This window comes from Arvicola amphibius, chromosome 1 (assembly GCF_903992535.2).
Source record: "Arvicola amphibius chromosome 1, mArvAmp1.2, whole genome shotgun sequence".
Classification (NCBI taxonomy): domain Eukaryota; kingdom Metazoa; phylum Chordata; class Mammalia; order Rodentia; family Cricetidae; genus Arvicola; species Arvicola amphibius.
In genome coordinates this window covers 162,393,687-162,407,791 of record NC_052047.1, presented here as the reverse complement: position 1 = coordinate 162,407,791, position 14,105 = coordinate 162,393,687, and the positions used below count along the sequence as shown (strand labels likewise).

Sequence of the window (14,105 nt, the reverse complement as noted above, 5' to 3'; positions counted from 1 at the left end):
ATTAGCCCAGTGAGAATAAGAATCAATAGTCTGGCTAATGTTGACAGTATGGTGCTCATCCATAGAGACCAAGTAAACAGAAACCAATTATCTGATCTATGCCTCCTTTCTTCCCTTTCATTGAGTAATTAGGTTTTCCCTAATTACTGCTGATTGATTGGCATAGAAAATTCAAGTTTCTCTTAATCCCATGCAAAGTATTCCCTGATACAAAGTGTGTGTGTGTGTGTGTGTGTGTGTGTGTGTGTGTGTGTGTATGTGCGTGTGGTGGGGGGCATCCTTCTTCAGTTCTATAAGACTAGATATGTGTGTGGGGGGGTCAACTTGGCTTTACCTATGGAAATAGAATTCTTCCAATGTCCAAGTTTTGGCTCTCAACAATCAAGGATGCAGGGCCTTGGTACTCACACAGATAGTAACATACAAAGAGACACACAGAGACACATACAGAAAGATACAGCTATACAGAAAGACACATAGTAAAGACAACTAAGGGTGTCCACCACACTTTCCTATACCTGAATTGACTAGCGGAGTCTGGTGACAGCCCACATGGACACTAAGCACAGGATCTATGGTCATGTCTGCCCTCCATTCTTGGGTTCAAACCACATGGTGTTTCCTATACACTAAACTTAACGTCCATAGGTGTTCAAACCAGATGACTTTTGAAGCGTTCAGTTCTTTTAAGTGGCAGTTGGCAGTGCCTCTGTGAAACTTGACAGCTGTGAGTTAGAAAGGATTTTTCTGGGGCCCTGGAACATATCAGGTTGTGTATTCACTAAGAGTCATCTACAGCAGCTCTTCCCTGCTTCTGGGGGTCCCAAGATTCCTAAATGTTGGGGTCCAGTCTTTAGGAATCCTACTGGAGCCTCCAAAGTGTTATGGGGAGCCCACCACAGATAACCACTCAGATATAATTTTAGCCAATAGAAAGTCTTTATTCCAACTAGCAAGGACTACACTCAAGATTCAGGACCTAAGTGTGGTCTTGGGGCTTCGTAAGGTCCTCTTGCTTGACAGCTACAGGAGGGCTTTTGTGAAAGCAAGCAGTTTAACAGGAGCTAAGATAAGCAGAAGGTGAGGTTTGCACAATCAAGCAATTTAATAGAAGCTGAGATAAGTTATCTGTAGCATCCTGGGCTTGGGCTCTTTGAATAGATCTGAGTAATTTTCCATGGGATTCTCTATCAAGATCAAATTTTAGTTAAATTTGAAATTGCCTCAGCAAGAATACAAGATGGAGCATCTGCCTTGTTTTGCCCTGTCACAATGGTTTTTTTTTTAAATCATATATATTTCCTATGAATATCAAAGTTCTGGTTTCCATTTTATTTTACTTCTTTTTTTTTACCATGTATAAAATACAGAGATGACAATATTTGTCTCATTGGATATAAAGAAGTATCAGTGACCAGAAAATGTGTATTATGTGTATTGACCAAATGAACATGATCTGATAGGCAAAAGTAGATTTGTGTTCATGTTCTATGTAATGGTATCATACACTGTGATAATATTATGGGGTCAGAGAACCTGTGTTAGTATTCTTGGACTGAGGATATGGTGACTTCTGTGTAATACTGACAGGTGGTGAAGATGATAAAGCCTGGGTTTTAGATTTGGGATGACTTCAAACCTCAGGCTTATAATTTATTCTCTCTGTGAGCTAAGGTTACCATTTTATAATCTTATCACCTTATAGTTCTTTGATTTTCTCATCTGGAAAATGAAAAGAATAAGTAGTTCAAAGAATATTTATCAGAATACAAAAACCCTCCATTGATTGGCAAAGTTACCCATTATTTGAACTTCTTGGCTCAAGAGTATCTACTGTTACAAAAGGATAGGATTAAAAGCTGGTTTGTTTCTCACCTGATGCATATCAAGGTAAAGGGTATTGATGATGTTTTACCCAGGCTACACGCCGTGCTCATCTTTAACTAGTAAATTTTGCTTATGACAAGTGTTTTTCCTATTTGTATGCCAACCTGGTTGCCTGAGAAAGAAGGTGAAAGTGCTTCTGACTGAGTCTTTGAGATGCTCAGTCTCCATTCTAACACTATGGAGTACTTACTAGAGGACTCCTGATGTCCAGTCTCCATTCTAACACTATGGAGTACTTACTAGAGGACTCCTGATGTCCAGTCTCCATTCTAACACTATGGAGTACTTACAGAGGACTCCTGATGTCCAGTAGCTGTCCCAGCTACAGGGAATATATATGCCACGTCTCAAGCGCAAAACTTTAGTTAAATTATGAATCAATTACAAATCAAATAAAAGTCTGGTGCTTTTAAGCACGGTTGAATCTGGGAGGAAGAAGTAGGGATGTGGATAAATGGATCTCTTATAAATTTATAAAAACCTTGGATTCAGAATTATTTTTTATGGCCAATATTGACTATTGTCCACACTGGATAGAAACTTCTATAAAGAGTGATTTTACCCTTAAAGAACAAAAATCAGAAAAAAAAAATCAATCTAGTACTCACTGGGCTTTCGTCTTCTATGCTTGCCTTTCTTTTGTTGTTGTTTAGAAGAAAATTAACTAACATGATTATTTCTTTTTCTTGGTGTTAATACTGTTGCCTGAAAGAGAAGGGGAATAGTACAAATTCCAAGAAGGACATTACCTCCCCCCCATCCCTTTCTCCCTCCATCCCCTCCCCTAGTCCTGTCTTCAGTTGCCATCCCTCCTGAACTCTTCACCTCCATCCTGACACTCCCTGCCCTCATTGCATTTTGTTCTCTTGAAGATGCTGATTAACATTTGCTAATGTATGCTAATGAGTGTTAATTACCATCTCTGATGTGAACAAAAGCAGTGCTAGAAAGGAAGGATAGAGATGGGGGGGAGGGGTGTTCCTACATCCTCCCCATGCTTCTCTCTGCTCACAACCTTCTGCTTTCAGGCCTCTCTCAAATTTTCTCCGTATTTTCTGTTTCCTTCTGTTTATCCAGGATTCCTGACAGCCATTCTTCTTCACCACTTGGGATACTGCAGGTGTGCTCTGGAGAGCAGAAAGATTTCCTTTTGGTTCTAAATAATATGAAGATCTAAGCTTAGCTGCTATGGGTTTTATAGCACACATTTGTATTTTCATTTGGTCGTTATTTTGGTATCTTAATACTATAAAAGACTGTAGCCACAAGAACTCCCAAGGGGATGATTTTCATTTCACTCCACTTATTTATGCGGACTACCCTGTATGGAGGGAATTGCAATGCTAGAGCACACATTCTGATTATGTATTATGACAGCATGGTTCAATACGAAACGCCCCCTCCAAACAGTCTAAGCAAAGAACGGAGTACACTCACCACTGACTATTTTTTTGGTTTATTTATATATTTATTTATTTACCACAAAGAAATCTAAATGTCTTCAGAAATAGCTATTCATTTGTTCAGTAGGTGTGGTTTAAAAGGAAAAAAGCCAGTGTCTAAACCACACAGAGTAAGTAAAGGTTTTTAGTCTTTTTTGTCGACCGTTGGTATCGTGAAGAATCTAATTGCAGCTTTTCACACTTACACCAGCATGTAATTCACCATCTGAAGAACTCCACCTCAGCATTTCTTCCTCCCTTCCAGGGTAGGGATGGGGAAATTTGGAAGCACACCAGCTATTCACTTCAGTCAGCCTAAGTTTAATTATAATTTACTGTGCAATGAAAGCAAAAGGGAAAATGGCAAGGATTTGATGTCGTCCTTTCTTTGCCATAGATATGTGTGTGCATATATATAAATAGAAATAACTCATTTATTCAGTAATATATATGCACCAATTTAGATATAGATATAAATCCAAACATACATAAATTTTAAATTACTTCCATTTTAAAGGCTAGAAAAGGGATTCGTATCTCAAGTGGCTTTAGTTCCTTGTGTTTTTCTAAGTGTTAATAATAATCCTTTGTCTTTAATCTCATAGTAAAATGTGTTTTCCCGCAGACGTCTGTTCAATTTAACAACTGCAATATTTTGTATTGTGTTTCTAATAAGGCAGACATCAGTAGCTAATTATTTTCTTCTTCTGGGTGTCCCAGATTCTCAGAAAAATGGGCATAATACAGATGGAAGAACACTGGAGCATAACCACCACCATGACAGTTGTACCCCTCCTTACCCAAATGTCAGCTTATTATTCTCTTTATAATTTTAAAATTACAGAAATTTAAAATAGCTATACAGAAATTTAAAATAGCTATGCAGCATTGTTAAGACATTATAATATTAGAAAATGTAAGCCATTTTAAAAGCATTTTTAATGTAAATTTTTAGTAGGAAATTTTTGAGGTATTTTGTTCGTTCGCTTGCTGGTTTCTCTCTCTCTTCCTCCCATTATGGCATTTTTGAATGTGTGTGCCTTGTGAAAGTTGAAATCTCTCTTAAGGAAGATAAGACGCTGGTACATGTAAGTGGAATATCAGACCAGCTCAGTCGAATTACATACTTCTCCAGCTTTGATGATATTGAAGTATAATGATCTTATTCTCATTATCCACCCATGAGAATTTTGAAATGTCTTATAGTTTGCAGGTTTATTAAGACAGCTTATTGATATGAGAATCAAGGAATTCTTCTCTTCACTCAATGGCTTTCAAGATTATCATTCTCCATCCCATCACCGAGAGGAGGAAGAATGCCACAATGAGAGCAATGTGCATCTTTTCTTGCCTAAAAACTTTAGCAAAAGTAAAAGGAAGTAGAGGAAGAAGTTGCTCAGTCTTTCATTTCCATTCAATTTTGTTAGCTGAATGGTGGCATTCCTCTGCTTCATATCCACAGATAGTGTTATAATAAATGAATGGGAACTGACAGTTGGGCTTTTCTCTATGGAGAGTGTTAATCCTGAAATTCTCAAGAGAAAAACCAGTTCCAAAATTTGAAGCAAGCTTTAATTAAACACTGGCCAGGAAGATGGACTCTGACCAGATTTACCCCTGGATTCCCAGGGAGCGGCAGCTAGTCACATTGTGCAGAAGCTTCAAAAGGCAAAACCCACAAATCACTGCATTTTCCATTGGCGCCATTCAAGGCCAAGCGTATACTCTGACATATTTTCTGCCTATGTACCTGCTGCCTACATGTGATCGAGGACATCCAGTGTAGTTGGTTCAAACAGACGTGTTTAGGGGAGTGAAAACATGTGGCTTCTTATTTCTCAAGAGCTATAGCTCCCAACATTCCAGGAAGTTGTCTTGTCCTTGGGCAAGTGAGGCTTACAGATGAACTTTGGCTCTTAGAAGAGATCATACCTGACTATGGTTTGGTGACAGACTTGAGTACACAAGACTCACAGTATGGAAATCCTACTTTAGAACTAAATTTATTCATACACTTTGAAATTTAGATTTATTTGTTTTTGTTTAATTTTTAAGAGAAACAGGATTTAAATTGTTCTTTGAGAAGACATGCATATGTACACATGCGTGTGCACACACACATCCACACACAGAAGTATCAACTATGTTCTCAGTATCATTCTCTGCATCATGCCAATTTTGTCCTTGTGGGGAAACATGGTTTATGATTTAAGGGACCACTGGATGGTTGAAGATTTGGAAAATTCAGAGCATTAAATTTCCCAATTAGCCTATTAACGAGGATTCTACAAGTTTAGAGAGATTTAGAAAATAGCTATCTTCTATTGGTTTCCTGACCTTTCCCCTTAAATGAAGGGACCTCAGGATTTTGTTAAGGGGTCATAAGTCTTCCTTATTTCACTGCGCAATACACCAGCTTGTCCCCGACTTTCAAGTTCTCTTTTAAGCAAAATTTTGGTAGTATAAACAGACGAAGGTGTTTTGTTTTTTTAACACAGATAATTTACAAAATACATGATTATGTATGTGACTTTAGATTAGAGATAAATTATTGTTTTGTTTGGTGGGAAGTCATATACCCAAAGAGTCTGGAATGTTTGGATTAAGGCTTCACCCCCAGCCCCTGGCATCCATATATCCAAAGAGTCTGGAATGTTTGGGTGGAAGCTGCATCCCAAGTTCTTTCCGCCTCAGTCCAGTCCTCACCTCTGAGAAAGCCTGTTAAACTATGACCCCTCCCCAGAGATGCTCAAGACCACTCCCACAGGGCATTTAAACAGCAACCCAGAGAACAAACACATGGTTTTCTGGCCTTCCTTCCCCAGCCACCCGGGAGCGCTGGTATCCATTAAACGTGGGCTTTTTCTACTTCAGTTTCATTTGGTCTGATTCAGATTATTGCACTGGTAGAGAGGTTTATCGGGGAGCAGAAACTTTTCAGTTATAATATTAGCTCATATAAATGCCATTGGCCCTTTTTATCTGTCTTTCACATCTCCGAACCTAAGCAACACAGACCCAGGCTCTTCAGAAGAAACATGCACAGGAGACTGGTGAGGTGGCACAGCAGTGAAGAACACTTCCTGCTCCTGCCAAGGCCCCCAATCTTGTATGATGGTTTGATTGTGTTCTACTTGGAGTGACAGGGTGGAGCTAGCCACTGGCTGACCAAAATTGACCATAGAGGTTTGGAGGACTGTAGAAAGAGAGGAGACAGGAAGTAGTAAGGTGGGGCTGACAGGTTTGGTTGGGGAGTGGAAGACATAGGAGGTGGCTGCTCCCTACTTCTCTGGTCTTCCAGGTTCTTACCCCAATATTTGACTCCTGATTTTTTATTGATAATGATTCATTAGATTAATGTTTCATCCACAGTGGATGGCTCAAAAATGCCTGCAACTCCAGCTCAAGGGAATCTGAGTCCCTCCTTTGGTCACCATGGCACCCTGACAAGTGCTTTCCCAGTGGCATAGAAGAATATTCTAAGTAGAAAAACCAGCTGCTTTCTATACTGCAGTGCCCATTGCTATTTAGTTATTTGTGTGTACACTAATGTATGTGCACATGTGCATATATCTGGAAGTCAGAGGACAAATTTCTGAGTAGATTCCCCCCCCCCCCTTTCAGCTTGCTGAGACAGGTGTCTATTGCTGTTGCTATACTTCATAGTCCAGGCTAGCTGGTCCTTGAGAATTTCAGTGATTCATGTTTCCACCCATCACCTCCCTTTAGGAGTGCTGGGATTCTAGATGTGTGCTACCGCATCTGCCTTTTTGCAGGATCCAAGTACAAACCAAAGATGGCCTTTACCCACTGAGCCATCTCTTCCAGCCACAGCCAATTATCTTTTATTGCTATAAAACTCAGGCTTTGTATCAGAGAAATGCAAATCAAAACAGCTCTGAGATTCCATCTTACACCTGTAAGAATGGCCAAGATCAAAAACACTGTTGACAACTTATGCTGGAGAGGTTGTGGGATAAAGGGAACACTCCTGCATTGCTGGTGGGAGTGCAAATTGGTACGGCCCCTTTGGATATTAGTATGACAGTTTCTCAGAAAATTAGGAAACAACCTTCCTCAAGACCCAGTAATACCACTTTTGGGTATATATCCAAAGGATGCTCAATCGTGCCACAAGGTCATATGCTCAACTATGTTCATAGCAGCATTGTTTGTCATAGCCAGAACCTGGAAATGCCCCTTGACTGAAGAATGGATAAGGAAAATGTGGTACATTTATACAATGGAGTACTACATATAAGAAAAAAAATGACACCTTGAAATTTGCAGGCAAATAAATAGAGCTAGAAAACATCATCTTGAGTGAGGTAACCCAGGACCCAGAAAGACAAATAACGTATGTACTCACTCATAAGTGACTTTTAGACATAAAGCAAAGAAAACCAGCCTACAATCCATAATCTCAGAGAACGTAGACAACAATGAGGACCCCAAGAGAGACATACATGGATCTAATCTACATGGGAAGTAGAAAAAGACAAGATCTCCTGAGTAAATTGGGAGCATGGGGACCTTGGGGGAGGGCTCAAGGGAAGGGGAGAGGCATGGAGGGGAGCAGAAAAAAATGTATAGCTCAATAAAATAATAAAAAAATAAAATTTCTATTTAAAAAAAAAAACAAAACCCCTCAGGCTATGGTCCACACCACCTCCCTGATTCTATGGCCACCATATTGTTTGATTCATTGACTTCCATGTTGTATAACCCACTGGCCAATTTCCAGTGCAAATTGTGGTTAACTGGCAGCCGTGACATATTTCTTTGATATACATCGCTTGTCTTCCACAGCATCTTATTTTCACCAGAAATTCTGGGGAGCCCCATGAGTTACCCCAGCTACTAGACACATCAGGATCCTTTCTTGATTTCTTAGTCTCACAAATAAAGGAATTTAGAATGGACACAAACAGAAGCTCAAAGACAATGTCACAGTTTCAAAGAAAAACGCCAGGGCAGGCAAGCTTACTTTTCAGCAGCTACCCAGAAGCAGACGATGAAGGGAAGGAAAAGGCTCATGGAGGCAAACTACATGGAGGACAAGCAGCCCCATGACAGAGAAGAAAAAGTCCCAGAAACATGGGTTCTGGATATCCTCCCAAAGTAAGAGAAAGGAAAACAGCAACAACAAAATCCAACCAGCCAAATAAACAAAAAAACAAGGAAAATTTTTACCTTTTACCTTACTCAGAAGGATCTTTGGATCCAACAGAACCTCACGGTGGCTGGTAGGAGACTGCATTAGGGGACAGAATTCTGATCAGAAAAGTACTGAAGTACCCTGCCTCATTAAAGGCCTGCTCATTTCTCTTATCTCTTCAGCACACCCTAAGCGGAGTCTGCCTTTATAGGAGTGGTCCCACTTTCCTGAGGGGTTCCCCTTTTGCTAAGTCATTGATCTGTCCACTTTGAATTTTAGGTTTTGACCCAGGCCTGAAAATTTGTTTCCTTGATGAGAGGGGAACGGATGTTTTTCAATGAGCCTTTATTGCTACTGTGACATGTCCTTCTCTGAATTTGTCCTAACATCATTTGGGAGACAGGTCAGGCATGAGAGCGCTCAAACGTTGACATTCCTGGCTTTCAGCCAGGACAGGCCCATTAATGTTTTCAGTTTATAGCCAGAAGTAGGAATGGAGGCCCCTGTCCCTAAACTGCCCATTTCTACCTCCTACCTCAGCTCTATTTTCCTTGCATCTCATTACTGTTTGCTTTTTAATTTCTTAGTGTTCTACCTGGGCTTAAGGCTTTAAAGATTTCCATGCTAATTTCAAGTTCATATTTCCAGCCTACACTTTCTTCTGAACTTCAGGCTGAAATACTCAACTGCCTATTTAATGTCGTGCCTGAATGTCTTAAAGGCATCTCATGTATAAACCCAATATCAAAGGAAATTGTTGCAAAGGTATTCCCCCCACTCATCAAATAAGAAAACTCCTTAAATGAAGGGCATTTTCTAAAAGACTTTATATATTCCTACCCCAGAACATTTCTGTGTATCTTTGCAGATATATAACCACTAGTTGAAAAAAAATAGAATTTTCAGCTTCCAAAAAATAACCTGGTATGACAACATCACTTTAAGAGCTGGCCTTGGTCAGAGGAATAAACAATATTGAATTCTTCTGCCCCCTCGGTTACTATCACCCTGAAATACAAAGAATGACTGTCAGAAATGCAGATTAAATACGAAAGCCCCAGACAACATCCGCTTTTTTGAACAACTCCAATGCTTCTGAAATATGACATTTTGCTGTTGTTTCCTTTTATGGTTGTTTTAATTACTGACTTTATTTGCATGAAATGAGGATCTGGGTTGCCTAGGAGTTCATCTGTTCCTGCTGCATATTCTTCTCTTAAATAGGCACCCTCTGATGTAGTTTCCCTCCCTGCCTCCAACATTTGACAGAGCTTGCTGTCTTCCCCCCCTCACTGTCTTCGCCTTACTACCAGAGAGAAGGGCTATTTTAAAAGAAGATCGATAAGGGCTTTAAGGAGCCAATGAATGAGAGAGTCACAGGATTGGAAAAAAGCTAAGTAAAAGATGGCAGGTCTTTCCTGAAGATTGTGTGAGACAAGAAGAGTAACCCTTTACACAGGATTTGGCCTTAGGTGTCTTAGCTTGGTTCCTCAGTATTATTTTCAGGGGGACTGAATACAGAACAGTAATGACAGATACTCTAAAGTCCCTGCACAGTTCCATTAAAAGAAAGCTTGGGCTAAGAATTTTGATAGAGTCTTAAATCTTGTTGTAGTTTTTGATGTTGATGATGTCTTAGTTGAGGGTTTGGGTTAAGAAGAAAAATTGGTGATTACATCAGTGACTATAAAAAACGGTCCTGTCAGAAAAAGGAAGGCTAGAGCAAAGACCGTACCTCATGAGAAGGGGAGGTGATCACACACAGACTGGCCCACTCAGGAGAAGAGAATGGCTGTATCTGCAAGATTCATGGCATCCCTTGGGAATCACAACTTTCTTAGTTCCTTACTTGACACCACATTTGATGGCCAGTCAAAATAGTTCTTTCTGTACCTGGGAAGATGTTCCTTGACTTCAGTTTTGCTCCCCCCACCCCTACCCCACCTGGTGATAGTGAAAACCCATTTGTTCTAATGCTGTTTGTTTAGTTTGTGGTCTTTCCTAAATATGGGATTACATTTTTCTTCACTTCATAGTTTTCCTATCTTGTCTTATTTTAGCCATCAAATCCTATTCTAACAAACTGATCATTGTAAAGCAGCATAATGTATTACTCATTTTAGTTGCTTTCAAAATAGTTGCTTTGGATAAGTTGGTGTGCTGGCTAATTTTATGTCAGCTTGACACAAGATAGTTATGTGACAGGAGAGAACCTCAATTGAGAAAATACCACCACAAGATCTGGCTGTAAGACATTTCTTAATTAGTGATTGATGGGTGAGGGAGGGACCAGCCCATTGTGGATGGTGTCATCCCTGGACTGGTGGTCCTAGGTTTTAAACTAATGCTGTGACCCTTTAATACAGTTCCTCATGTTATGGTGACTCATAGCACAAAATTATTTTGTTGCTACTTCATAACTGTAATTATTGCTACTGTTATAAATTGTAATGTAAATATCTGATATGCAGGATATGTAATATGTGACCCCCAAAGGGGTTGCAACACACAGGTTGAGAACCACTATTCTATAAGAAAACAGGCTGAACAAACCATGCTGAGCAAGCCAGTAAGCAGCATACTTCCACAGCCTCTGCGTCAGCTCCTGCTTGCAGTTTCCTGCCCCGTGTGAGTTTCTGAGCTCACTGCTTTTGATGATGAGCTGTTACATCAGTGGTTCTCAACTTTCTAATGCAGTCACCCTTTAATACAGCATCTTGTGTTGTGGTGCTTCAAATATGAGATTATTTTCATTGCTGCTTCATAACTGTAATTTTGCTATTGTTATGAATTATAATGTAAACATCTGTGTTTTCCAATAGTCTTTGGGGTGTCTCAACCAACAGGTTGGGAACTACTGGGCTATGTGGAAGCACAAGCCAAATAACCCTTTTCCTCTCCAAGTTGCTTTTGGTCATAATGTTTCGTCATAGCAATAGTAATCTAAACTGAAGCAGTGGGTTGACATGTGCTATTGTTTTCAGCTGTTTCCATATTCTGTATTCTTATAAGACCCTGCTCTAGGAACAATCTTACACAATCAAAATGTCTTCCTAGGAAATTCTTTGACGAAAGAAGCTTGGAGGTGGCATTAATTGTACATAAGGAACATGACCTCTGTCAGACTGTAATCTTCTCAGATTTGCCTTCATTACTACAAAGTCTTTGTAGTGACATAAAAATTCTGCTAGCAACAGAAGGCACGTGTCCACCCTGAACAAAAGGACATTGAGTTCTGCAGTCCAGGGCTGATGTTGATAGATAACATTTTTGCATATCTTAAACTTTTTATGGCGATAATATTTAAAAGCAAAAAGTGCTTTCACAATAGTCTGCTTTGTGAATGAAATTTACATCTTTGGCATGTGTTGCCTTTTAGATATGTCTGTCAGGAAAAAAGAACCTCTTGTTTTAAAGATAGAGTCTCACTAGGTAGCCTTAGCTGGCCTGGAGTTTGCTGGCCTAGAGCAGGCTGCCTTCAGACTCACAGAGATCGGCCTGTATCTGTCTCTTGAACGCTGTGATTAAAGGTCTTACCTTTGACAGAGAAAATCAGAAACACAGCCAGAAGCTGTTTGACCCACTCATACTAACGTTGTTTGCCATGATGGCATTTTTAGATTTATGCCACTCCACCTTAAATTATGACAAGTTTCTAGACTCTTTTTTTTTTCTGTTGTTAAATTTTGCTTGCGTGTTTATAGGTGGTATGCCTCTGTATGCATGCGTGTGTATGTGTGTTCCCATGGTTGAATGCATACATGTGTACAAGCCTGTATAGACCTGGAGTTGACGTTGGGTGTCTTTCTCAGTTGCACCACACATTTATTTATGGAGGCAGAGTTTCTCCCTGGAAGCCTCAACTCGGGGACTCTGGTTAGTCTAGCTAGCCAGATGGCCGGTCTGCCCAGGACCTAAGATCTCAGCCTCAGTGTTGGGATATCAGGAGGCTGCAACTCATGCCTGACTTTTCCATGTGTTCTGGGGTCCAAACTTGAGTCCTTATACTTCTCCAGCAAGTGTGTGACGGAGCCACCCTCTGGCCCCTAGCTCAGACTTTCTATAAGAACTTACAGAGCTCTGCCTCTGGCAAGTAGTGATACCTGCAGCGATGAATTCAAACTTCAGCATTAGGGAGAACACTAGAAAGATTCCACCAATTCCCACACATTTCCCATATTACTGTACCGTTAAAACTTTTTATAAGAATGTTATTTGTCTTTCAAAGACAAATGTAATATGTACTCACTCATAAGTGGCCTTTAGACATAAAGCAAAGGAAAATCATCAGCCTACAATTCACAATCCCAGAGAACTTAGACAACAGAGACGACCCTAAGAGAGAGACCTGCCTGGATCTAATCTACGTGGGAAGTAGAAAAGATAAGATCTCCTGAGGAAACTGGGAGTGTGGGAATCATGGGAGAGGGCAGAAGTGGAGGGAGGAGGAAGGGAGCGGAGAAGAGAAAAATAAATAGCTCAATAAAAACAATAAAGAAGAACATTATAGTCCCTTATAAAAACGAACCATGGCTGACATCAAAATGTGTGAGAGTTTGGGTATGGAATAGGTAGAAGGCGTGAGTGTTAAAGTCATAGGTTCCCACATTGACATGAAGGACCACATGCTGGGACATTTAGGCTGTACTGATACAAGGCAGAAACCGAAATAGGGAAGACCCAACTTTTTACAGGATTTTTTGGGGGGCGGGAGGATACTTGGAAAACTCGATTGGAATGAACTACTCTCCGTTTTACAGTAGTAAATTTGGTGACAGTTGTGATTGGAGACTGGAGGTTGATACACAGACACAAGTGTCCTAGCTGTGCAGGCGATGAAACCTGGACTTTTGTGGGGGTTTGAGTCAGGGCCTCGGATGTAGCCCTGAGTGACCTTGAACTCAGCCTTTCTGGCTCACTCTCCGCAGTGCTGAGATTCTGAGTGTGTTTATAGTTTTGTCATTGTGTGTCAGTTTGTGCCCCAAGAGGATCTGCGGAAACGCCAAATGGGAAACAAGCAGTAATCTGGGGATCTCGGCAGGAGTGCAATTGGGTCACCAAGTACCAGCTTCCTACATCACGTGTTTTATAATAATTGGATTTTTAAATGTTTTGAAAAGCCATATATTTTATAATAGTTGGATTTTTATATTTACTATATAATCAGAAAAGAACTAGTTTCAAAAAATAGGAAAAAAAAGTTTTAAAAATATTCATTTCTTTATGTGTGTGAAGATTTTACCTGTATGTTTATGTACCGCTTGTGTGTCTGGTGTCTTTGGAGACCAGAAGAGGATCAGGTCCCCTGGAACTGAAATTACCGATAGTTGTAAGCTGCCTTGTGGGTGCTGGGAATCGAATCTTGGACCTTCTGTGAGAGCAGAAAGTGCTCTTGATCCTGCGCCATCTCTCCAGCTCTTGTTCTTTTCTCCACCTGCACAAAACCCTTATGATAAAAGCCATGGCAGTAGAGGCAGTGGCTGACGGTTACACAGGCATTGAAGTAATTGCTGTTCACATCTTTCTTCAACAGTGCAAATCCAAGTGGAGGAGAAAGAAGATGACACAGAAGAAAGCTCAAGTAAGCAAGGGTGGGCTCCTGGGGAAGAGTTTCCTGC

The 14,105-nt window shown here is 40.3% G+C and overlaps 1 protein-coding gene across 2 annotated transcripts in view; it reads left to right on the top strand.

Moving 5' to 3' along the window:
* Positions 1–14,105, top strand: part of Tmc1 (transmembrane channel like 1) — a 141,590-nt gene that overhangs the window by 24,320 nt on the left and 103,165 nt on the right. For both annotated transcript variants that reach the window (XM_038340564.1, XM_038340559.1), the window contains exon 2: positions 14,021–14,068. In XM_038340564.1, the coding sequence (XP_038196492.1) occupies positions 14,021–14,068 (48 nt within the window). The remainder of the gene's footprint in view (positions 1–14,020; positions 14,069–14,105) is intronic.